We start from the raw sequence: 26267 nt of genomic DNA on the forward strand, positions 1-26267 counted from the left end.
GGGGTTAAACTTTTCATCCGAGATTTAAATTTAGAATTTAAAAGAAAAAAGGGGACAAAAAAGGGGGAAAATGGGGGGAAAAAAGAGGGAAAAAGGAAAAGGGAGAATAGGGATTAAAAAGGGGTTGAAAGTGGCAGAAAAAGGGGTTAAAAACCAGGAGAAATTGGTTTAAAATAGAGAAAAAGGGGAAAAGGTGGAAAAAAGAGCAAAAATGGGCAAAAAAGTGCAAAAAATGGGGGAAAAGGGGAAAAAAACGAAACTAAACGGTAAAAAAAATGTTAAAAGAGGCGAAAAATGGGGAAAAAAAAACTCCAAGGGGGAAAAAGACAAAAAAAAAATTAAAAAATGAAGAAAAAAAGGAGGAAAAAACAAAAAAAAACCTCGAAAATGGCCCCAAAAAGCCCCAAACTTGGGAACTTTTTCCCGTCCCCCCTCACGTGACCTCCGCCCCGCGCTCCCATTGGCCGCCGCGTGGCTCGGCCCCGCCTCTTTGTCGGTGACCAATGAGCGGGGAGGGGGGCGGGGCCGGGCGCGGCCGAGCTCGGGCGGGCGGAGGAAGCGGCGCGAGAAGGTCGGGGGGGGGAGGGGGGAGGGGGCGGGGACCCCTTCGTGTCGCGACAGGGACCCCCCCCTCCCCCACCCAGCGCTGTCGCGACAGGGACGGGGTCGTGACCGGATACGCGGGAATGGGGGGAGGGGAGTTGGGGGGGGGCGGGGACGGGGGGGTCAGGACAAGGGCACGGCGCGGGGGGGGGGGGGACACGGCACCATCGGCACCCCCCATGGCCGGACCCCATGGACTGGGGCACAATGGGGTGGGGCACCCCATAGCGGGACCCCAAGGGGTGGGACAATGTGGGGTGGGGGCACATTGGGATAGGGACAACATGGGGTGGGGGCATCATGGGGATGGGGGCACCATGGGGATGGGGGCACCATGGATGGGGGCACCATGGGGATGGGGGCACCATGGGGTTGAGGGCACCATGGGGTGGGGGCACCATGGGATGGGGGCACCATGGGGTTGAGGGCACCATGGGGTTGAGGGCACCATGGGGTGGGGGCACCATGGGATGGGGGCACCATGGGGATGGGGGCACCATGGGGTTGAGGGCACCATGGGGTGGGGGCACCATGGGATGGGGGCACCATGGGGATGGGGGCACCATGGGGTTGAGGGCACCATGGGGTGGGGGCACCATGGGGATGGGGGCACCATTGGGATGGGGGCACCATGGGGAGGGGGACACCATTGGATGAGGGCACCATGGGGCTGGGGGCATCATGGGGATGGGGGCACCGTGGGGTGGGGACACATTGGGATAGGGACACCATGGGGTGGGGGCACCGTGGGGATGGGGGCACCATGGGGTTGGGGACACCATGGGGTGGGAGCACCATGGGGATGGGGACACCATGGGGTGGGGGCACCGTGGGGATGGGGGCACCATGGGGTTGGGGACACCATGGGGTGGGAGCACCATGGGGATGGGGACACCATTGGATGAGGGCACCATGGGGTGGGGGCACATTGGGATAGGGACACCATGGGGTGGGGGCACCATGGGATGGGGGCACCATGGGGTTGAGGGCACCATGGGGTGGGGGCACCATGGGGTGGGGACACATTGGGATAGGGACACCATGGGGATGGGGGCACCATGGGGTGGGGACACATGGGGATGGGGGCACCATGGGATAAGGACACCATGGGATGGGGATACCATGGGGATGGGGACACCATGGGGATGGGGGCACCATGGGGTTTGGGGGCACCATGGGGATGGGGACACCATGGGGTGGGGGCACCATGGGGATGGGGGCACCATGGGGTTGAGGGCACCATGGGGTGGGGACACACTGGGATAGGGACACCGTGGGGATGGGGGCACCATGGGATAAGGACACCATGGGATGGGGACACCATGGGGTTGGGGACACCATGGGGATGGAGCCACCCCACGGTTCCCCCGTGTCCCCCTCAGGTCCCGGCCATGCTCCTGTCCCTGTGCTCGCTGCTGCTGGCGCCCACCCGGCTCCTCTTGGCCGTGTCGAGCCTGGTGGCCCGGCTGGGGGTGGCGGTGGCCACGGGGGCCGCGGCGGTGGCCTACGGGCTCTGGGGCCTTTGGGTGCTGCTGCGCCGGGGACCCCGAGCCACCTTCGGGCGGCGGGCGCGGGACCGGCCCCCTCCCGGCCTGGCCGATGGCACCTATGGGGAGCACAAGTACCTGCGCCTTAAGGTGATGGAGGGGGGGACTTGGGGGTCAAGTTATGGGGTGGGGGCACCCCGCTGACCCACAACACAACCCCCACTTTAGGACTCGGGGCTGATGCTCCACTACGTCACCCGGGGTCCAGCCACGGCCCCATTGATGCTGCTTCTCCACGGCTTCCCTCAGAACTGGTGGGTACCAGCACCCTGGTGGTGCCATCGTCATCATCGTCTTCGTCATGGGCACCAACAGCATCATCATGGTCATCATCATCATCACCATGGTGACCACCTTCATCATCATGGTCACCATGGTCATCACCATCATCACGGTCATCATCATCATCATCACCATGGTGATCACCTTCATCATCATGGTCACCATGGTCATCACCATGGTCATCATGGAGGTCATCATCGTGATCACTGTGGTCATCATGATATCATGGTCATCAACTCACCATGGTCATCATGGTCACCATGGTCACCACTGTCATCATTATTGTCATGATCGTCTTCATCATGATCACCATGGTCATCGTGATATCATGGTCACCATGGGCATCACTGTCATCATCACGGTCATCATGATCACTGTGGTCATCATCATGGTCACCATGGTGACCGCCACCATCACCACCATGGTCATCATGGTCATCGCCATCATCATCACGGTCATCATGATCACTGTGGTTAACATCATGGTCACCATGGTGACCGCCACCATCACCACCATGGTCATCATGGTCATCACCATCATCATCATCTTGATCACTATGTTCATCATGGTATCATGGTCACCATCATCATCATCTTGATCACTATGGTCATCATGGCATCATGGTCACCATCATCATCATCATCATGATCACCATGGTCATCATGATCACCATCATCATCCCATGATCACCATGCTCATCATGATCGCCATCATTATCATCATGGTTGTTATGGTCACCATCATCATGATCACTCTGGTCATCATGGCATCATGGTCACCATCATCATCATCTTGATCACTATGGTCATCATGGCATCATGGTCACCATGGTCACCATCATCATCATCATCATGATCACCATGGTCATCATGATCACCATCATCATCTCATGATCACCATGGTCATCATGATCGCCATCATCATCATCATGGTCGTTATGGTCACCATGGTCACCATCATCATCATCATGATCACTCTGATCATCATGGCATCATGGTCACCATCATCATCATGATCACCATGGTCATCATCGTCACCATCATCATCATCACTCTGGTCATCATGGCATCATGATCACCATCATCATCATCATGGTCATCATCATCATCATGATCACTATAATCATGGCATCCTGGTCACCATGGTCACCATCATCATCATCACTATGGGCATCATGGCATCATGGTCACCATCATTATGATCACCATGGTCATCATGATCGCCATCATCATCATCATGGTCATTATGGTTACCATGGTCACCATCATCATCATCATGATCACTATGGTCATCATGGCATCATGGTCACCATCATCATCATCACTCTGGTCACCATGGCATCATGATCGCCATCATCATCATTATGGTCACCATGGTCACCATCATCATCATCATCATCACTCTGGTCATGGCATCATGGTCACCATCATCATGATCACCATGGTCACCATCATCATCATCATGATCACTCTGGTCATGGCATCATGGTCACCATCATCATGATCACCATTGGTCATCATGGCATCATGATCACCATGGTCACCATCATCATCATCATCATCACTCTGGTCATGGCATCATGGTCACCATCATCATGATCACCATTGGTCATCATGATCACCATCATCATCATTATGGTCACCATGGTCACCATCATCATCGTCATGATCACTCTGGTCATCATGGCATCATGATCGCCATCATCATCATTATGGTCACCATCATCATCATCATGATCACTCTGGTCATCATGGCATCATGATCGCCATCATCATCATTATGGTCACCATGGTCACCATCATCATCATCATGATCACTCTGGTCATGGCATCATGGTCACCATCATCATGATCACCATGGTCATCATGATCGCCATCATCATCATCATGGTCATTATGGTCACCATGGTCATCATCATCATGATCACCATGGTCATCATGATTGCCATCATCATCATCATGATCACTCTGGTCATCATGGCATCATGATCGCTATCATCATCATCATGGTCATTGTGGTCACCATGGTCACCATCATGATCACTCTGGTCATGGCATCATGGTCACCATCATCATGATCACCATTGGTCATCATGATCACCATCATCATCATTATGGTCACCATGGTCACCATCATCATCGTCATGATCACTCTGGTCATCATGGCATCATGATCGCCATCATCATCATTATGGTCACCATCATCATCATCATGATCACTCTGGTCATCATGGCATCATGATCACCATCATCATCATTATGGTCACCATCATCATCATCATGATCACTCTGGTCATCATGGCATCATGATCGCCATCATCATCATTATGGTCACCATGGTCACCATCACCATCATCATGATCACTCTGGTCATCATGGCATCATGATCGCCATCATCATCACCATGGTCACCATGGTCAATCCCATGGTCACCCCGGTCAATCCCATGGTCACCCCCATGGTCACCATGGTCACCGCCTCCCTCCTCCCTCCAGGTTCTGCTGGCGCCACCTCCTGCAGGAGTTTGGTTCCCGGTACCGGGTGGTGGCCTTGGACCTCCGCGGTTACGGCGCCTCCTCCAAGCCACCGGGCAGGGACAGCTACCGCCTGGAGGCGCTGCTGGACGACGTGCGCCAGGTCATCGAGGCGCTGGGCACCCCCAATGGGCCCAACGGAGCCCCCGGCGCCCCCCCCGCGCCCCCCAAGTGCATCCTGGTGGGACACGACTGGGGGGGGGTCCTGGCCTGGGAATTGGCCGCCGGCCACCCAGAGCTGGTGGAGAAGCTGGTGGTGATGGACGCGCCGCACCGCGCCGTCATGGCCGGTAAGGGGCCTCCATGGGGGTGGCGGGCGCCATCGCGTAGCCATGGGGTTGGGTGGTGTCTTATGGTCGGTGGCATTGGGTGCCATCCCATGGTCGATGGAATTGGGTGCCATCCCATGGTCAATAGCATTGGGTGCCATCCCATGGTCAGTGGCATTGGGTGCCATCCCGTGGTCGATGGAATTGGGTTCCATCCCATGGTTGGTGGCATTAGGTGCCATCCCATGGTCGGTGGCATTGGGTGCCATCCCATGGTCGATGGCATTGGGTGATGTCCATGGTCAGTATCATTGGGTGCCATCCCATGATCGATGTCATTAGGTGCCATCCCATGGTCAATGGCATTGGGTGCCATCCCGTGGTCGATGGAATTGGGTGCCATCCCATGGGCGGTGGCATTGGGTGCCATCCCATGATCGATGTCATTAGGTGCCATCCCATGGTCGATGGCATTGGGTGCCGTCCCGTGGTCGATGGAATTGGGTGCCATCCCTTGGTCGATGGCATTGGGTGCCGTCCCGTGGTCAATGGCATTGGGTGACGTCCATGGTCAGTGTCATTGGGTGCCATCCCATGGTCAATGGCATTGGGTGACGTCCATGGTCAGTATCATTGGGTGCCATCCCATGGTCAATATCATTGGGTGCTATCCCATGGTCAATGTCATTGGGTGCCATCCCATGGTTGATGGAATTGGGTGCCATCCCATGGTCAGTGTCATTGGGTGCCATCCCATGGTCAGTGTCATTGGGTGCCATCCCATGGTCGATGGCATTGGGTGACGTCCATGGTCAGTGTCATTGGGTGCCATCCCATGGTCGATGGCATTGGGTGACGTCCATGGTCAGTGTCATTGGGTGCCATCCCATGGTCGATGGCATTGGGTGCCATCCCATGGTCGATAGCATTGGGTGACATCCATGGTCGATGCCCTTGGGTGCCATCCCATGGTCAATGTCATTGGGTGCTATCTCATGACCAGGCTGTTGGGTGCCATCTCTTATGACCACACCATTGGGTTCTATCTCATGGCCATGCCATTGGGTGCCATCTCTCATGGCCACCCTGTTGGGTGCTATCTCATGGCCACACCATTGGGTGCCTTCTCTCACGGCCATCCTGTTGGGTGCTATCTCATGGCCACACCATTGGGTACCATCAACCATGACCACACCATTGGGTGCCATCTCTTATGACCACACCCTTGGGTGCCATCTCTCACGGCCATCCTGTTGGGTGCTATCTCATGGCCAGGCCATTGGGTGCCATCAATCATGACCATGCCATTGGGTGCCATCTCTCATGGCCATCGTGTTGGGTGCTATCTCATGGCCACACCACTGGGTGTTATCAATCATGACCGCGCCATCGGGTGCCATTGGGTGCCACCTCTCAGGGCATCCCCACCCTGACCCCCCACCCTCCCCATCCCTCTTTGGGTTCAGGCTTCACCCTAGGCCACCCCACGCAGCTCCTGCGCTCCAGCTACGTCTTCCTGTTCCAGTTGCCCTGGCTGCCGGAGCTGCTGCTCTCCCTGGCGGACTTCGAGGTAGGCCCCATCCCCACATAACCCCCCCAAGCCCCACACGAGGCCCCGGAGCCCATTGTGGGGCCGTGGTTTCATCCCCACCTCCTGTGTCCCCCATTGGGGGCTCTGTAGTTGGTGAAGCTCATCCTGACCGGAGCATGGACCGGGATCCAGAGCCCCGGTCGGAGCTTGACGGAGCAGGAGTTGGATGCTTACATCTACAGCCTGGCCCAGCCCGGGGCGCTCAGCCCCCCCCTGCACCACTACCGCAACCTCTTCAGGTTGGGGGCACCCATTGGGTGCTGCTGGTTGGGTGGGGGTGGGGGTAGGGGGGTTGTCCCATTGAGGGATCCAACTCAAGGGGTCTTCCATGGGATGGTTCCAGTTGGGTGCGCTTGGGTTGGGTGTTGTGGGTTGGTGGGATCCCATTGGGGTGCTCCTCTTTGGGAGGGTTCCAGTTGGGTGCTCTTGGGTTGGGTGTTATGGGTTGATGGGATCCCATTGGGGTGCTCCTCTTTGGGATGATTCCAGTTGGGTGCTCTTGGGTTGGGTGTTATGGGTTGGGTGTTACATGTTGCAGGTTGATGGGATCCCATTGGGGTGCTCCTCTTTGGGATGATTCCACTTGGGTGCTCTTGGGTTGGGTGTTATGGGTTGATGGGATCCCATTGGGGTGCTCCTCTTTGGGTTGATCTCACTTCGGTGCCCAATTATGAGGCTCCACTTGGGGTTCTCCACTTTGGGGTGGTCCCATTGGAGATGCTCCCAGTTGGGTGCCCCATTGGAGATGCTCCCATTGGAGATGCTCCCAGTTGGGTGCCCCATTGCTGACACTCCCATTGGAGATGCTCCTATTGGAGACGCTCCCCATTGCAGACGCTCCCAGTTGGGTGCCCCATTGGAGATGCTCCCACTGGAGATGCTCCCATTGGAGACGCTCCCATTGGAGACGTTCCTGGTTGGGTGCCCCATTGGAGATGCTCCCATTGGTAATACCCGCAGTTGGGTGCCCCATTGGTGATTCTCCCATTGGAGACGCTCCCAGTTGGTTGCCCCATTGGAGATGCTCCCATTGGTAATGCCCCCAGTTGGGTGCCCCATTGGAGACGCTCCCATTGGAGACACTCCCACTGGAGACGCTCCCAGTTGGGTGCCCCATTGGAGATGCTCCCATTGGTGATTCTTCCATTGGAGACGCTCCTGGTTGGGTGCCCCATTGGAGATGCTCCCATTGGTGATTCTCCCATTGGAGACGCTCCCAGTTGGGTGCCCCATTGGAGATGCTCCCATTGGAGATGCTCCCATTGGAGATGCTCCCAGTTGGGTGCCCCATTGGAGATGCTCCCATTGGTAATGCCCCCAGTTGGTTGCCCCATTGGAGATGCTCCCATTTTAATGCCCCCAGTTGGGTGCCCTATTGGAGACACTCCCATTGGTGATTCTCCCATTGGAGACGCTCCCAGTTGGGTGCCCCATTGGAGATGCTCCCATTGGAGATGCTCCCATTGGAGATGCTCCCAGTTGGGTGCCCCATTGGAGATGCTCCCATTTTAATGCCCCCAGTTGGGTGCCCTATTGGAGACACTCCCATTGGTGATTCTCCCATTGGAGACGCTCCCAGTTGGGTGCCCCATTGGAGATGCTCCCATTGGAGACGCTCCCAGTTGGGTGCCCCATTGGAGACGCTCCCATTGGAGATGCTCCCATTGGAGACGCTCCCGGTTGGGTGCCCCATGGAAGCTCCTCCCCCGTCTCCCCGCAGGGGCACCCCGATCCCTCGCGAGCCGCCCCCCATCGCCACGCTGCTGCTGTGGGGCGGCCACGACGCGCTCCTGGACCCACGGCTGGTGCCGTCCCTGCGCCGGTGCCTGCGGCCCAGCGCCCGCCTCTGCCTCCTGCCCGACGCCAGCCATTGGCTGCCTGAGGACCAGCCCCGTGCCCTCGCCCGCCTCATCCAGGACTTCTTGGATGGGGGCAGCCTGCACCCATAGCAGCACCCATGGGTGCTCCCCATAGTGGCACCCAGAGGTGTACGCATAGCAGCACCCATGGGTGCTCCCGTAGCGGTACCCATGGATGCTCCCCATAGTGGTACCCATGGGTGCTCCCCATAGCGGTACCCATGGGTGCTCCCCATAGTGGTAACCAGGGTTGCACCCATAGTAGTAACCAGGAGACAACCATAGGGGCACCCATGGGTGCTCCCCAGAATGGTCCTCATGGATGCTTCCCATCGCGGTACCCATGGGTGCTCCCCATAGCGGTACCCATGGGTGCTCCCCATAGCGGTACCCATGGGTGCTCCCCATAGTGGTAACCAGGGTTGCACCCATAGTAGTAACCAGGAGACAACCATAGGGGCACCCATGGGTGCTCCCATAGTGGTACCCATAGCAGCACCCATGGGTGCTTCCACCGTGGTACCCAGGGGGGCTCCCCATAGTGGTATCCATGGGTGCTCCTCATAGCAGCACCTATGGGTGTTCCCCATAGTGTTACCCATGGGTGCTCCCCACAGTGGTACCTGGGGGGGCACCCATAGCAGCACCCAAGGGTTCTCCCCATAGTGGTACCCAAGGGGGTCTCCCCACAGCAGCATCTGGGGCGGGTGGGGGGGCTCCAGCTGGGGTAAGGGGGGGGAGAGGTAGGAAGAGGAGAAGGGTTGGGGGGAGACAATGGTGGGGACCTCAACATCTGGGTGGGACCCCAACATCTGGATGGAGACACCAACATCTGGATGGGGACCCCCCCAAACCTGGATGGAGACCCCAACACCTGCATGGGGACCTCAGCATCTGGATGGAGACCCCAGCACCTGGATGGAGACCCCAGCATTTGGTGGGGACCCCAACATCTGGATGGAGACACCAACATCTGGATGGGGACCCCCCCAAACCTGGATGGAGACCCCAACACCTGGATGGGGCCCTAAGCATATGGATGGAGACCCCTAACATCTGGATGGAGACCCCAGCATTTGGTGGGGACCCCAACATCTGGATGGAGACCGCCCAAACCTGTGTGGGGACCTCAGCATATGGATGGAGATCCCAACATCTGGAGGGGGACCTCAGCATCTGGATGAGGACACCAACATCTGGGTGGAGACCCCAACATCTGCATGGGGACCGCGGGATCTGGATGGAGACCTCACATCTGGATGGGGACCCCAGCATCTGGACGGGGACCTCAACATCTGGATGGGGATCCCAGCATCTGGATGGGGACCCCAGCATCTGGATGGGGCCCCTTGCTCCCAAGTGCCTTGAATAAAGCTGGGTGTCGCAGTATTAGGCCATGGGTGCCACCCATGGGTGCTGGTGTCGTGTCCTGGGTCACTGCCAGCACCCATGGGTGCCAGAACCAGCGGGGGGAGGGGGGCAATGGGTGCTGGGTGGGGGATGGGGGGTGCTGGTGTTGGGGCCCCTCCCCCCTTTAATCCTCTCCGGGTCTCGCGGCGGGGATGGGGGAGGGGGGGGCGGGGCTGCCCCTCCCCCACCCACCCAAAACCCCCGGCCCCTCCCCCCCCCGGCTCCCCGCTGAACCGGTTGAACCGGATGAACTGGGCGGGGAGGGGCCGGGGCGGGCCCAGCGCCAGCACCTGCGGCCCCGCCCCCACCCGGGGTGACCCCAGAGCCCCAAACACATCCACCCGCACCCCACATCCCACACCCTGCACCCCGCACCCTGCACCCCACATCCCACACCCCACACCCCACACCCCATATCCCACACCCCATACCCCAACCCCACACCCCATATCCCATACCCCATATCCCACACCCCATATCCCATACCCCATATCCCACACCCCACACCCCACACCCCATATCCCACACCCCATACCCCACACCCCACACCCCATATCCCATACCCCATATCCCACACCCCATATCCCACACCCCATACCCCACACCCCACACCCCATATCCCATACCCCATATCCCACACCCCATATCCACACCCCATACCCCATATCCCACACCCCACACCCCATACCCCATATCCCACACCCCATATCCCACACCCCATACCCCATATCCCACACCCCATATCCCACACCCCATATCCCACACCCCATACCCCATATCCCACACCCCACACCCCATATCCCATACCCCATACCCCATACCCCATACCCCGCACCCCACACCCCATATCCCATATCCCATACCCCATATCCCACACCCCACATCCCTCCTGTCCCCTCCATCTCCCCCCGTGCCCCCCCGTGTCCCTTGTCCCGTTGCCATGGCCACTGGTGGAAATTAGGACACGGGGAGGGGCTGCGGGGGGGACACGGACCCGGGGGGGGGGGGGGGGCACAGGGGACACGGACACGGGCACCCAGTGCTTCCCAGTGCTCCCAGTAACCCCAGGGCCTCCATAAGGGGTCTGCTCCCCATTAGCCCCATTACTCCCAGTTCCCCCCAGACCCCTCAGTTGCCCCAAGTGTTCCCATTAGCCCCATTGCCCCCCATTACCCTCATTGCCCCCATTACCCTCATTGCCCCCCATTACCCCCATTGCCCCCCATTACCCCCATTGCTCCCCATTACCCTCATTGCCCCCATTACCCCCATTGCCCCCCATTACCCCCATTGCTCCCCATTACCCCTCATTGCCCCATTACCCCCTTTACCCCATTACCCCCATTGCCCCACATTACCTTCATTGCCCCATTACCCCATTGTTCCCCATTACCCCATTGCTTCCTATTACCCCCATTGCCCCCCATTACCCCATTGCCCCCATTACCCCCATTGCTCCCCGTTACCCCATTACCCCCTTTACCCCATTACCCCCATTGCCCCACATTACCCCCATTGCCCCATTACCCCCTTTACCCCATTACCCCCATTGCCCCACATTACCTTCATTGCCCCATTACCCCATTGTTCCCCATTACCCGATTGCTTCCTATTACCCCCTTTGCCCCCATTACCCCCATTGCTCCCCATTGCCCCCATTACCCCCATTGCTCCCCATTACCCCCTTGCCCCCTATTACCCCCATTGTTCTCCATTACCCCTATTACCCCATTGTTCCCCATTACCCCCCATTACCCCCATTACCCCCTTGTTCCCCATTACCCCCCTTTACCCCCCATTACCCCCTTTACCCCCCATAGCTCCCCATTACCCCCCATTACCCCCATTACCATCATTACCCCCTTGTTCCCCATTACCCCCCTTTACCCCCCATTACCCCCCTTTACCCCCCATAGCTCCCCATTACCCCCCATTGCTCCCCATTACCCCCATTACCCCCATTGCCCCCATTGCTCCCCATTACCCCCTTGCCCCCCATTACCCCCATTGTTCCCCATTACCCCCATTACCCCATTACCCCCCATTACCCCCCATTACCCCCATTGCCCCCCATTACCCCCATAGCTCCCATTACCCCCCATTGCCCCCCATTACCCCCCATTGCTCCCCGTGTCCCCCTTTCCCCCCAGCCCCGCCCCACCGCCAGCAGCAGGGGGCGGGGCTCACCTGCGGTCACGTGCCCGGGCCCCGCCCCCTTCCCCGTCTCCCCTCCCCGCACCTGGCGCTCTCCGCTCGCTCCCACCGGGGGCCGCGCCCGCCCTCCGAACCCCTCCGAACCCCCCCGAACCCCCCCCGAACCTTTCCGAACCCCTCCGAACCCCCCCGAACCCTTCCGAACCCCTCCGATCCCTTCCGAACCCCCCCGAACCCCCCCGACCCCCCCCCCGAACCCCTCCGATCCCTTCCGATCCCTCCCGATCCCCCCCCCTCCCTTCCCGATCTCCCTCCGAGCCCCCCCCCCTCCCTCCCTCCCTTCCCCGAACCCCACCCGAACCCCACCGAGCTCCACCCGAAGGGACCCGAACTCTTCCGAACCCAACCCGAACGCAGCCGAACCGAACCGAACCGAACCGGGTCCCCGTCCCCCTCTCCTCTTCCCCGGCCGCGATGGTGGCGGCTCCTCCGGCCGCGGCCGCCGCCATGCGCCGGGAGCTGCTGGGGCCCGAGATCCGCCCGCTCGACCGGTACGACGGGGCCCGGGCCCGCACCGCGGCCAGCATCGCATGGGCCATGGCCGCCAGCTACGGGGGAGCGGGTAGGGCCGGGAGCGGGCACCGGAGGGGGTCGGGGTGGGGGGGGTGGGGGGGGATGATGGTACCGGGGAGGGGGATGCAGGTACCGGGGGGATGATGGTACCGGTGGTGATGGTACCGGAGATGCTGGTACCGGGGGGATGATGGTACAGGGGGATGATGGTACCGAGGGGGATGCAGGTACCGGGGGAGGATGGCACCGGGGATGCTGCTACCGAGGGGATGATGGTACCGGGGGGGATGCAGGTACCGAGGGGATGCTTTTACTGGGTGATGCTGGTACCGAGGGGATGATGGTACCGGGGGGGATGCAGGTGCCGGGGGGATGATGGTACCGGGGAGATGCAGGTACCGGGGGGATGCTGGTACCCGGGATGCTGGTAGAGGGGGATGCAGGTACCGAGGGGATGATGGTACCGAGGGGATGATGGTACCGAGGGGATGATGGTATCGGGGGGATGATGGTACCGAGGGGATGATGGTACCGAGGGGATGATGGTATCGGGGGGATGCTGGTACCGAAGGGATGCTGGTAGAGGGGGATGCTGGTACTGGGGATGCTGGTACCGGGGGGATGCTGGTACCGAGGGGATGCTAGTACCCAGGATGCTGGTAGAGGGGGATGCAGCTACCGAGGGGATGCTGGTACCGGGGATGCTGGTACCGGGGATGCTGGTACCGGGGATGCTGGTACCGAGGGGATGCTGGTACGGGGGATGCTGGTACCGAGGGGGATGCAGGTACCGAGGGTATGATGGTACCGGGGATGCTGGTACCGAGGGGATGCTGGTACCCGGTATGCTTGTAGAGGGGGATGCAGCTACCGAGGGGATGCTGGTACCGGGGGGATGATGGTAACGGGGATGCTGGTACTGGGGGATGCAGGTACCGAGGGGATGATGGTACAGGGGGGATGATGGTACCGGGGATGCTGGTACAGGGGGATGCTGGTACGGGGGATGCTGGTACTGGGGATGCTGCTACCGAGGGGATGCTGGTACCAGGGATGCATCTTCCACCCCCGGAACCAGTGATGGGGGCCCGAGGGGTTCCGTTGAACAGGGGTTGTGGAGGGGTTGCAGGTGATCGTTACCGGTTTTGGGGTGCCCGGTGCCGCTTATGGGGTGTCCGGTCTGTTGGGGGGGGGGGTCGGGTACCGGTTATGGGGTATCCGTTAACGGAGACGAGGGGTGGCCAATTGGGGGTTCCCCCCCTTCCCCCCCCCCCCCGCTCTTTTGTTGCAGTCTGGGGGGGGGGGTGTGACGTCATGGGAGTGACACCGCCGCGTGACGTCACCGGGTGGGATTTCCCCCCCCCCCGGCACCGCCTCTTGCGGTGTTGGGGGGGGGGAACCCCCCAACCCCCCCCCCCAATGTCCCCATCCCCCCCCCCCACCCCTCCCGCTTTAGCTCCGCCCCCCCCGGTCAAAGTCCTCCCCCTCCCTCAGTGCCCTTTGGCCAGGGGGGAGGGGCGCGTTGCAGCAGCACCCATGGGGTCATGGGGGGGGTTGGGGGTGACACCCACTTGTGGGGTGTAGGATGGGTGCTGGTGGCTGAGGTGCCCCTTTATGGGGTGCAGGATGGGTGCTGGGGGTGCAGATGGGTGCTGGGGGTGCCATGGGTTGGGTGCTGGTGACTGAGGTGCCCCTTTATGGGGTGCAGGATGGGTGCTGGGGGTGCAGGATGGGTGCTGGGGGTGCCATGGGTTGGGTGCTGGGGGTGCAGAATGGGTGCTGGTGGCTGAGGAGCCCCTTTATGGGGTGCAGGATGGGTGCTGGGGGCGCAGGATGGGTGCTGGGGTTACCATCAGTAGGGTGCTGTGGGTGCTGGGGGTGCCATGGGTTGGGTGCTGGTGACTGAGGTGCCCCTTTATGGGGTGCAGGATGGGTGCTGGGGGCGCAGGATGGGTGCTGGTGACTGAGGTGCCCCTTTATGGGGTGCAGGATGGGTGCTGGGGGTGCAGATGGGTGCTGGGGGTGCCATGGGTTGGGTGCTGGTGACTGAGGTGCCCCTTTATGGGGTGCAGGAAGGGTGCTGGGGGCGCAGGATGGGTGCTGGTGACTGAGGTGCCCCTTTATGGGGTGCAAGATGGGTGCTGGGGGTGCCATGGTTTGGGTGCTGGGGGTGCAGGATGGGTGCTGGGGGTGCCATGGGTTGGGTGCTGGTGGCTGAGGAGCCCCTTTATGGGGTGCAGGATGGGTGCTGGGGGCGCAGGATGGGTGCTGGTGACTGAGGTGCCCCTTTATGGGGTGCAGGATGGGTGCTGGGGGTGCCATGGGTTGGGTGCTGGGGGTGCAGGGTGGGTGCTGGTGGCTGAGGTGCCCCTTTATGGGGTGCAGGATGGGTGCTGGGGATACCATCAGTAGGGTGCTGTGGGTGCTGGGGTTGCCATGGGTTGGGTGCTGGGGGTGCAGGATGGGTGCTGGGGGTGCAGGATGGGTGCGGGGGATACCATCAGTAGGGTGCTGTGGGTGCAGGATGGGTGCTAGGGGTGCAGGGTGGGTGCTGGTGACTGAGGTGCCCCTTTATGGGGAGCAGGATGGGTGCTGGGGATACCATCAGTAGGGTGCTGGGGGTGCTGTGGGTGCCATGAGTTGGGTGCTGTGGGTGCAGGATGGGTGCTGGGGGTGCCATGGGTTGGGTGCTAGGGGTGCAGAATGGGTGCTGGTGGCTGAGGCTTCCCTTTATAGGGTGCAAGATGGGTGCTGGGGGTGCCATGGGTTGGGTGCTAGGGGTGCAGAATGGGTGCTGGTGGCTGAGGCTTCCCTTTATAGGGTGCAAGATGGGTGCTGGGGGTGCAGAATGGGTGCTGGTGGCTGAGGCACCCCTTTATAGGGTGCAGGGTGGTGCTGGGGGCTTATTGCCCCTCCTCATTGGGAGATGGGTGCCAGCTGCTGATTTCCATCCCCTCATTGGGCGCAGGATGGGTGCTGATGGGTGCAGGGTGGATGCAGATGGGTGCTGGGGGCTGACAACCCCCCCTTCGTGAGGGGCAGGATGGGTGCTGGGGATACCATCAGGAGAGAGCTGTGGGTGTAGGAGGGGTGCTGTGGGAGCAGATGGGTGCTGTGGGTGCAAGATGGGTGCTGGGGATACCATCAGTATGGTGCTGTGGGTGCAGGATGGGTGCTGTGTGTGCAGGATGGGTGCTGGGGATACCATCAGTAGGGTGCTGCGGGTGCAGATGGGTGCTGTGTGTGCAGGATGGGTGCTGGGGATACCATCAGTAGGGTGCTGTGGGTGCAGATGGGTGCTGTGGGTGCAGGATGGGTGCTGTGGGTGCAGGATGGGTGCTGGGGATACCATCAGTAGGGTGCTGTGGGTGCAGATGGGTGCTGTGTGTGCAGGATGGGTGCTGGGGATACCATCAGTAGGGTGCTTTGGTTGTAGTATGAGTACTGTGGTTGCAGGATGGGTGCTGTGGGTTGGGTGTGGGTGCTGAGTGGGTGCTATGGGTTCAGGGTGTGCAATGGGTGGGTGCCACTGGTTGGGTGTGGGTGCAGGATGGGTGCTGCGGATACCATCAGTAGGGTGCTGTGGGTGCAAGATGGGTGCTGTGGGTGCAAGATGGGTGCTGTGGGTGCAAGATGGGTGCTATGGGTTCTGAGGATACCATCAGTAGGGTGCTGTGGGTGCAGAATGGGTGCTGTGGGTGCAGGAGGGGTGCTATGGGTGCAGGATGGGTGCTGTGGGTGCAGGATGGGTGCTGTGGGTGCAGATAGGTGCTGTGGGTACAGATGGGTGCTGTGGTTGTAAGAGGGGTGCTATGGGTGCAGAATGGATGCTGTGGGTGCAGGATGGGTGCTGTGGGTGCAGATAGGTGCTGTGGGTGCAGATAGGTGCTGTGAGTGCGGATGGGTGCTGTGGGTGCAGATGGGTGCTGTGGGTGCAGGATGGGTGCTGTGGGTGTGGATGAGTGCTGTGGGTGCAGATAGGTGCTGTGAGTGCGGATGGGTCCTATGGGTGCAGGATGGGTGCTGCGGGTGCAGGATGGGTGCTGTGGGTGCAGGATGGGTGCTGGGGATACCATCAGTAGGGTGCTGCGGGTGCAAGATGGGTGCTGTGGGTGCAGGATGGGTTCTGGGGATACCATCAGTAGGGTGCTGTGGGTGCAGGAGGGGTGCTATGGGTGCAGGATGGGTGCTTTGGGTGCAGGATGGGTGCTGTGGGTGCAGATAGGTGCTGTGGGTACAGATGGGTGCTGTGGGTGCAGGAGGGGTGCTATGGGTGCAGGATGGGTGCTGTGGGTGCAGGATGGGTGCTGTGGGTGCAGGATGGGTGCTGGGGTGCAGATGGGTGCTGGGGGTGCAGAATGGGTGCTGTGGGTGCAGATAGGTGCTGTGGGTACAGATGGGTGCTGTGGTTGTAAGAGGGGTGCTGTGGGTGCAGAATGGGTGCTGTGGGTGCAGGATGGGTGCTGTGGGTGCAGGATGGGTGCTGGGGATACCATCAGTAGGCTGCTGTGGTTGTAGGAGGGGTGCTATGGGTGCAGAATGGGTGCTGTGGGTGCAGGATGGGTTCTGAGGATGCCATCAGTAGGGTGCTGTGGGTGCAGGATGGGTGCTGTGGGTGCAGAATGGGTGCTGTGGGTGCAGATGGGTGCTGTGGGTGCAGGATGGGTGCTGTGGGTGCAGGATGCGTGCTGTGGGTGTGGATGAGTGCTGTGGGTGTGGATGAGTGCTGTGGGTGCAGATAGGTGCTGTGAGTGCAGGATGGGTGCTGTGGGTGCAGGATCAGTGCTGTGGGTGCAGATAGGTGCTGTGAGTGTGGATGGGTGCTGGGGTGCAGGATGGGTTCTGTGGGTGCAGATGGGTTCTGTGGGTGCAGGATGGGTGCTGTGGGTACAGATAGGTGCTGTGGGTGCAGATAGGTGCTGTGGGTGCAGGATGGGTGCTGTGGGTGCAGCTAGGTGCTGTGGGTGCAGGATGAGTGCTGTAGGTGCAGATAGCTGCTGGGTTGGGTGCATGCAGGACGGGTGCCATGGATTGGGTGTGGGTGCTGAGTGGGTGCTGTGGGTTCAGGGTGTGCAATGGGTGGGTGCCACTGGTTGGGTGTGGGTGCAGGATGGGTGCTGTGGGTGCGTCATGGCCATGGGGGTCTCTGTGGCCCTGGGTCCATGGTTGGATCCATGGTCATTGATTCATGGTGGGGTCTCCATTGGAGTGGTCCCGGCCATTGGGGTCCCCATTGAGGGGGTCTTGGCCATTGGGGTCTCCATTGATGTTGTCTTGGTCATTGGGGTCCCCATTGGTGTTGTCTTGGCCATTGGGGTCTCCATTGACGGGGTCCTGACCATTGGGGTCCCCATTGGTGTTGTCTTGGCCATTGGGGTCTCCATTGATGGGGTCTTGGCCATTGGGGTCCCCATTGATGGGGTCTTGGCCATTGGGGTCTCCATTGATGTTGTCTTGGCCATTGGGGTCTCCACTGACGGGGTCCTGACCATTGGGGTCCCCATTGGTGTTGTCTTGGCCATTGGGGTCTCCATTGACAGGGTCTTGGCCATTGGGGTCCCCATTGATGGGGTCCTGGTCACTGGGGTGTCCATTGACAGGGTCCTGGCTATTGGAGTCCCCACTGATGGGGTCTTGGCCATTGGGGTCTCCATTGATGGGGTCTTGGCCATTGGGGTCCCCATTGATGGGGTCTTGTTCATTGAGGTCCCCATTGACGGGGTCCTGGTCACTGGGGTCTCCATTGACAGGGTCCTGGCCATTGGGGTCCCCATTGGTGTTGTCTTGGCCTTTGGGGTCTCCATTGATGGGGCCTTGGCCATTGGGGTCCCCATTGATGGGGTCTTGGCCATTGGGGTCTCCATGGCCCTGGTTGCCTCCCTTGGCTCCTGGTGGGGTCCCCATGGCCATGGTCTTGGCTGTCGGTCTCTGATGGGTCTGTGGCTGTTGTTTGTCCCCATGGGGGTTGTAGGCCATGGCCATGGGTCCATTCGAGGTCTGTGATGGATCCTGTGGGGCTGGGGGCTTTGGGGCCTTGGCAATGGTGGGTCTATGGGGGCTCCATGGAGGGGGGCGTGGATGGATCCATTGATGGATCCAAGGCAATGGTAGGTCCATGGTGAGTCCATGGATAGGTCCAAGCCAACAAGAGATCTGTGCTGTCCCCATGGTATCCCATAGGGAAACGTGCCTGAGGCGCGGGGGGAGCTGTTCCATGGTGTCCCCTTGGTATCCCTATGGGATCCTTGTGGTATCCCCTTGGTGTCCTTGTGGTATCCCCATGGTATCCCCGTGGTACCTCCATGGTATCCCCATGGTATCTCTATTGTGTCCCCAGGTATCCCCACGGTATCCCTCTGGTATCCCCATGGTAGCCCTATGGTACCTCTATGGTGTCTCTATGGTACCTCTATGGTGTCTCTATGGTACCTCTATGGTACCTCCATGATGTCTCTATGGTGTCTCTATGGTGTCTCTATGGTGTCTCTATGGTGTCTCTATGATGTCTCTATGGTGTTTCTGTGATGTCTCTATGGTGTCTCCATGGTGTCTCTATGGTGTCTCTATGGTGTCTCCGTGGTGTCTCCATGGTGTCTCTATGGTGTCTCCATGGTGTCTCCATGGTGTCTCTATGGTGTCTCTGTGGTCTCTCCATGGTGTCTCTATGGTGTTTCCATGGTGTCTCTATGGTATCTCTATGGTGTCTCCATGGTGTCTCTATGGTGCCTCTATGGTGTCTCTATGGTGTCTCTATGGTGTTTCTGTGATGTCTCTGTGGTCTCTCTATGGTGTCTCTATGGTGTCTCTATGGTGTCTCCATGGTATCTCTATGGTGTCTCCATGGTGTCTCTATGGTGTCTCTGTGGTCTCTCCATGGTGTCTCTATGGTGTTTCCATGGTGTCTCTATGGTGTCTCCATGATGTCTCTATGATGTCTCTATGGTGTCTCTATGGTACCTGTATGATGTCTCTATGGTGTCTCCATGGTGTCTCTATGGTGTCTCCATGGTGTCTCTATGGTGTCTCTATGATGTCTCCATGGTGTCTCCATGGTGTCTCTATGGTATCTCTATGGTGTCTCCATGGTGTCTCTATGGTGCCTCTATGGTGTCTCTATGGTGTTTCTGTGATGTCTCTGTGGTCTCTCTATGATGTCTCTATGGTGTCTCCATGGTGTCTCTATGGTGTCTCTATGATGTCTCCATGGTGTCTCCATGGTGTCTCCATGGTGTCTCTATGGTATCTCTATGGTGTCTCCATGGTGTCTCTATGGTGCCTCTATGGTGTCTCTATGGTGTTTCTGTGATGTCTCTGTGGTCTCTCTATGATGTCTCTATGGTGTTTCCATGATGTCTCTATGGTGTCTCTATGGTGTCTCTATGGTGTCTCTATGATGTCTCCATGATGTCTCTATGGTGTCTCCATGATGTCTCTATGATGTCTCTATGATGTCTCTATGGTGTCTCCATGGTGTCTCTATGGTGTCTCTATGATGTCTCCATGGTGTCTCCATGATGTCTCCATGGTGTCTCCATGGTGTCTCTATGGTATCTCTATGGTGTCTCCATGGTGTCTCTATGGTGCCTCTATGGTGTCTCTATGGTGTTTCTGTGATGTCTCTGTGGTCTCTCTATGGTGTCTCTATGGTGTCTCCATGGTGTCTCTATGGTGTCTCTGTGGTCTCTCCATGTTGTCTCTATGGTGTTTCCATGATGTCTCTATGGTGTCTCCATGATGTCTCTATGGTGTCTCCATGATGTCTCTATGATGTCTCTATGGTGTCTCTATGGTATCTCTATGGTGTCTCCATGATGTCTCTATGGTGTCTCTATGATGTCTCTATGGTGTCTCCATGATGTCTCTATGGTGTCTCTATGATGTCTCTATGGTGTCTCCATGATGTCTCTATGGTGTCTCTATGGTGTTTCTATGGTGTCTCTATGGCGTCTCTATGATATCTCTATGATGTCTCTATGGTGTCTCTATGGCGTCTCTATGATGTCTCTATGGTGTCTCCATGATGTCTCTATGATGTCTCTATGGTGTCTCTATGGTATCTCTATGGTGTCTCCATGATGTCTCTATGATGTCTCTATGATGTCTCTATGGTGTCTCTATGATGTCTCTATGGTGTCTCTATGGTGCCTCTATGGTGTCTCCATGATGTCTCTATGATGTCTCTATGGTGTCTCTATGGTATCTCTATGGTGTCTCCATGATGTCTCTATGATGTCTCTATGATGTCTCTATGGTGTCTCTATGATGTCTCTATGGTGTCTCCATGATGTCTCTATGGTGTCTCCATGATGTCTCTATGGTGTCTCCATGATGTCTCTATGGTGTCTCTATGGTGTTTCTATGGTGTCTCTATGGCGTCTCTATGGCGTCTCTATGGCGTCTCTATGATATCTCTATGATGTCTCTATGGTGTCTCTATGGCGTCTCTATGGTATCTCTATGGCGTCTCTATGGTATCTCTATGGTCTCTCTATGGTGTTTCTGTGATGTCTCTGTGGTCTCTCTATGGTGTCTCTATGGTGTCTCTATGGTGTTTCTATGGTGTTTCTGTGGTGTCTCTATGGCACCCCAATGATGTCTCTATGGTACCTTTATGGTCTCTCTATGGCACCCCAATGGCCCCCCAATGGTCCCTCTATGGTACCCCCAATGGTCTCTCTATGGCACCCCAATGATGTGTCTATGGCACCCCAATGATTTCTCTATGGCCCCCCAATGGTCCCTCTATGGTCTCTCTATGGTCCCCCCATGATATCTCTATAGCACCCCAATGATATCTCTATGGTACCCCCACGGTCTCTCTATGGTCCCCCCAATGATATCTCTATGGTCCCCCCATGATATCTCTATGGCACCCCCATGATGTCTCTATGGTACCCCAATGATGTCTCTATGTTCTCTCTATGGTACCCCCATGGTCTCTCTATGGCACCCCAATGGTCCCTCTATGTTCTCTCTATGGCACCCCAATGATGTCTCTATGGTCTCTCTATGGCACCCCAATGATGTCTCTATGGTACCCCCATGATGTCTCTATGGCACCCCAATGATGTCTCTATGGTACCTCTATGGTGTCTCTATGGCACCCCAATGATGTCTCTATGGTACCCCAATGATGTCTCTATGGTCCCTCTATGGTGTCTCTATGGCACCCCAATGATGTCTTTATGGTACCCCAATGATGTCTCTATGGTACCCCAATGATGTCTCTATGGTCCCTTTATGGTGTCTCTATGGTACCCCAATGATGTCTCTATGGTCCCTCTATGGTGTCTCTATGGCACCCCAATGATGTCTCTATGGTACCCCAATGATGTCTCTATGGTCCCTCTATGGTGTCTCTATGGCACCCCAATGATGTCTTTATGGTACCCCAATGATGTCTCTATGGTACCCCAATGATGTCTCTATGGTCCCTTTATGGTGTCTCTATGGTACCCCAATGATGTCTCTATGGTCCCTCTATGGTGTCTCTATGGCACCCCAATGATGTCTTTATGGTACCCCAATGATGTCTCTATGGCACCCCAATGATGTCTCTATGGTACCTCTATGGTGTCTCTATGGCACCCCAATGATGTCTCTATGGTACCTCTATGGTGTCTCTATGGCACCCCAATGATGTCTCTATGGAACCCCAATGATGTCTCTATGGTACCCCAATGATGTCTCTATGTCCCCCCAATGATGTCTCTATGGCACCCCAATGATGTCTCTATGGTACCCCAATGATGTCTCTATGGCACCCCAATGATGTCTCTATGGTACCCCAATGATGTCTCTATGGTACCCCCACGGCCTCTCCATGTCCCCCCAATGGTGTCTCTATGGTACCCCAATGGTGTCTCTATGGTACCCCAATGATGTCTCTATGGTACCCCCACGGCCTCTCCATGTCCCCCCAATGGTGTCTCTATGGTACCCCAATGGTGTCTCTATGGTACCCCAATGATGTCTCTATGGTACCCCCACGGCCTCTCCATGTCCCCCCAATGATGTCTCTATGGTACCCCAATGATGTCTCTATGGTACCCCCACGGCCTCTCCATGTCCCCCCAATGATGTCTCTATGGTACCCCAATGATGTCTCTATGGTACCCCCACGGCCTCTCTATGTCCCCCCAATGATGTCTCTATGGTACCCCAATGGTGTCTCTATGGCACCCCAATGATGTCTCTATGGTACCCCAATGGTGTCTCTATGGTACCCCCACGGCCTCTCCATGTCCCCCCAATGATGTCTCTATGGTACCCCCACGGCCTCTCCATGTCCCCCCAATGGTGTCTCTATGGCACCCCAATGGTGTCTCTATGGTACCCCAATGATGTCTCTATGGTACCCCCACGGCCTCTCCATGTCCCCCCAATGATGTCTCTATGGTACCCCCACGGCCTCTCTATGTCCCCCCAATGATGTCTCTATGGTACCCCAATGATGTCTCTATGGTACCCCAATGGTGTCTCTATGGTACCCCAATGATGTCTCTATGGTACCCCAATGATGTCTCTATGGTACCCCCACGGCCTCTCCATGTCCCCCCAATGGTCTCTCTATGCTCTCTCTCTGCCCCCCCGTTCCCTCCATGCCCCCCAACTCCCCGCCCCGTTTCCCCGTTGCTCCCCCCCCCTCCAGGGAACGTCCCCGAGGCCCTTCGGGAGCCGCTGCAGCGGGGCCGCCTGGTGCCGGCCGTGGCTCGGGCGCTGTCGGCCCCGGGGCTCTACTGCAGGGCCTGGGCCTGGGCCCTGCGGGCGCCGCCGCCCCCGGACACGGCCGCGCTGCTGGAGCTGCTGCGGAGCAGAGGGGAGGGGCCCACGCTGAGAGAGCGCCCCCTGCAGGCGGCGGACCTCAGGCCGCCACTCGATATCGTGAGTTGGGGGGGGGATGGGGGATGGGGGAAATGGGGGGAATGGGGGGGATGGGAATGGGGGGAATGGGGGGGTGGGGGAATGGGGGGATGGGGGGGTGGGGGAATGGGGGGATGGGGAATGGGGTGGATGGGGGGTAACAGGGGGATGGGGGGAATGGGGGGGATGGGGGGATGATGGGGGGATGGGGGGGTCGGGGAATGGGGGGATGGGGAATGGGGGGGATGGGGGGGATGGGGGGGGATGGGAGATGGAGGGATGGGGGGGAATGGGGGGGAATGGGGGGGATGGGGGGGTGGGGGGGTGGGGAATGGGGGGGATGGAGGGATGGGGGAAGGGGGAATGGGGGGATTGGAGGGAATGGGGAAATGGGGGGAATGGGGGAATGGGGGGATGGGGAGATGGAGGGATGGGGGGGAATGGGGGGGATGGGGGGATGGGGGGATGGGGAATGGGGGGGATGGAGGGATGGGGGGATGGGGAATGGGGGGGATGGAGGGATGGGGGAAGGGGGAATGGGGGGATTGGAGGGAATGGGGAAATGGGGGGAATGGGGGGATGGGGGGGATGGGGGAATGGGGGGATGGGGAGATGATGGGGGAATGGGGGGATGGGGGAAGGGGGATTGGGGGGAATGGGGGAAGGGGGAATGGGGGAGTTGGGGGAATGGGGAAATGGGGGATGGGGGGAATGGGGAGATGATGGGGGGATGGGGGGATTGGGGGGAATGGGGGGATGATGGGGGAATGGGGGAATGGAAGATGGGGGGGAATGCGGGGGATGGGGGAATGGGGGGGATGGGTTAATGGGGGGGATGGGGGGAATGGGTTAAAGGGGGGGAATGGGGGGGATGGGGGAATGGGGGGATTGGGGGATGGGGGCAATGGGAGGGGATGGGGGGGAATGGGGGAGATGGGGGGGTGGGGGGAATGGGGGGGATTGGGGGGAATGGGGGATGGGGGGAATGGGGGTAATGGGGGAAGGGGGGGATGGGGGAATGGGGGGAATAGGGGTAATGGGGGAATGGGGGTAATGGGGTAAAGGGGGAATGGGAATGGGGTAATGGGGGGAATGGGAGTAATAGGGGTAATGAGGTAATGGGGGTAATGGGGTTATGGGGGTAATGTGGTAATAGGGTAATGGGGGTAATGGGGTACTGAGGGTAATGGGGGTTAATGGTGGAAATGGGGGGCAATGGGGGCAATGGGGGTAATGAGGGGTAATGAGGGGCAATGGGGGGTAAATGGGGGCAATGGGTGTGTCCCCACCCCCCCACCCCCCCTTTGGGTGCCCCCCAGGACGCCCACCTCACCCTCATCGACTCCCTCATGGGCGCCTTCGTGGCCGAGGCCACGCGGGGCTTGGGGTGCCCCCCGGGAGCCCCCCCCGGGCCCGAGGGCTGGGAGCAGAAGATCCTGTGCTGGTTGGACACGGTATGGGGGGGGGCTATGGGGGGGTATAGGGGGTCTATGGGGAGTTACGGAGGGTCTATGGGGGGTATAGGGGGTCTATGGGGGTATGGAGGGTCTATGGGGGGTATGGAGGGTCTATGGGGGGTATGGGGGGGGCTATGGGGGGTATAGGGGGTCTATGGGGGGGTATGGAGGGTCTATGGGGGGGTATGGGGGGGGGCTATGGGGGGGTATAGGGGGTCTATGGGGGGGTATGGAGGGTCTATGGGGGGTATGGGGGGGGGCTATGGGGGGGTATAGGGGGTCTATGGGGGGGTATGGAGGGTCTATGGGGGGTATGGGGGTATAGGGGGTCTATGGGGGGGTATGGAGGGTCTATGGGGGGGGTATGGGGGTTATAGGGGGTCTATGGAGGGGTATGGAGGGTCTATGGGGGGTATGGGGGGGGCTATGGGGGGTATAGGGGGTCTATGGGGGGGTATGGAGGGTCTATGGGGGGTATGGAGGGTCTATGGGGGGTATGGGGGGGGCTATGGGGGGTATAGGGGGTCTATGGGGGGGTATGGAGGGTCTATGGGGGGTATGGTGGGGGCTATGGGGGGTATAGGGGGTCTATGGGGGGGGTATGGAGGTTCTTTGGGGGGGATATGGGGGGTATAGGGGGTCTATGCGGGGGTATGGAGGGTCTATGGGGGGTATGGGGGGGGCTATGGGGGGTATAGGGGGTCTATGGGGGGGTATGGAGGGTCTATGGGGGGGGTATGGGGGGTATAGGGGGTCTATGGGGGGGTATGGAGGGTCTATGGGGGGTATGGGGGGGCTATGGGGGGTATAGGGGGTCTATGGGGGGGTATGGAGGGTCTATGGGGGGTATGGGGGGGGTTTGGGGGGTATAGGGGGGCTATGGGGGGGCTATGGGGGGGTATAGGGGGTCTATGGGAGGGGTATGGAGGGTCTATGGGGGGTATGGGGGAGTCTATGGGGGGTATAGGGGGGCTATGGAGGGTATGGGGGGGGTTTGGGGGGGTATAGGGAGGCTATGGGGTGGCTATGGGGGGGTATAGGGGGTCTATGGGGGGGTATGGAGGGTCTATGGGGGGTATGGGGGGGGTTTGGGGGGGTATAGGGGGGCTATGGGGGGGTATGGGGA

At 58.8% G+C, this 26267-nt stretch overlaps 2 protein-coding genes across 2 annotated transcripts; both read left to right on the plus strand.

Moving 5' to 3' along the window:
• The first annotated feature begins 502 nt into the window (after positions 1-502).
• EPHX3 (epoxide hydrolase 3) lies at positions 503-9177 on the plus strand. The gene is made up of 8 exons (XM_061443299.1): positions 503-571; positions 1986-2240; positions 2319-2404; positions 4927-5255; positions 6701-6804; positions 6916-7064; positions 8546-8798; positions 9166-9177. Exons 2-7 carry the CDS (start codon positions 1995-1997, stop codon positions 8772-8774), a joined length of 1143 nt encoding a protein of 380 aa, XP_061299283.1. The 5' UTR covers positions 503-571; positions 1986-1994; the 3' UTR covers positions 8775-8798; positions 9166-9177.
• Positions 9178-12722: 3545 nt separating this feature from the next.
• LOC133263507 (calmodulin-regulated spectrin-associated protein 3-like) lies at positions 12723-25138 on the plus strand (the record flags this gene model as incomplete). The annotated part of the gene is made up of 3 exons (XM_061443292.1): positions 12723-12870; positions 23473-23705; positions 25004-25138. Coding segments are annotated over exons 1-3 (516 nt in total), but the record flags the coding sequence as incomplete, so codon positions are not given.
• Positions 25139-26267: the final 1129 nt, after the last annotated feature.

Source organism: Pezoporus flaviventris, unplaced genomic scaffold, assembly GCF_033815535.1.
Source record: "Pezoporus flaviventris isolate CSIRO_AGI_PZ_B2104156 unplaced genomic scaffold, CSIRO_AGI_Pfla_v1 ptg000327l, whole genome shotgun sequence".
NCBI classification, from domain to species: Eukaryota; Metazoa; Chordata; class Aves; order Psittaciformes; family Psittacidae; genus Pezoporus; species Pezoporus flaviventris.

Bases quoted from the DNA above. Each gene is read 5' to 3' on its own strand.
- EPHX3 (XM_061443299.1), top strand. From the start codon at position 1,995: ATGCTCCTGTCCCTGTGCTCGCTGCTGCTGGCGCCCACCCGGCTCCTC. The intron at 5,256-6,700 runs GTAAGGGGCCTC...CTTTGGGTTCAG, and splicing joins GCACCGCGCCGTCATGGCCG to GCTTCACCCTAGGCCACCCC. The intron at 7,065-8,545 runs GTTGGGGGCACC...GTCTCCCCGCAG, and splicing joins CACTACCGCAACCTCTTCAG to GGGCACCCCGATCCCTCGCG.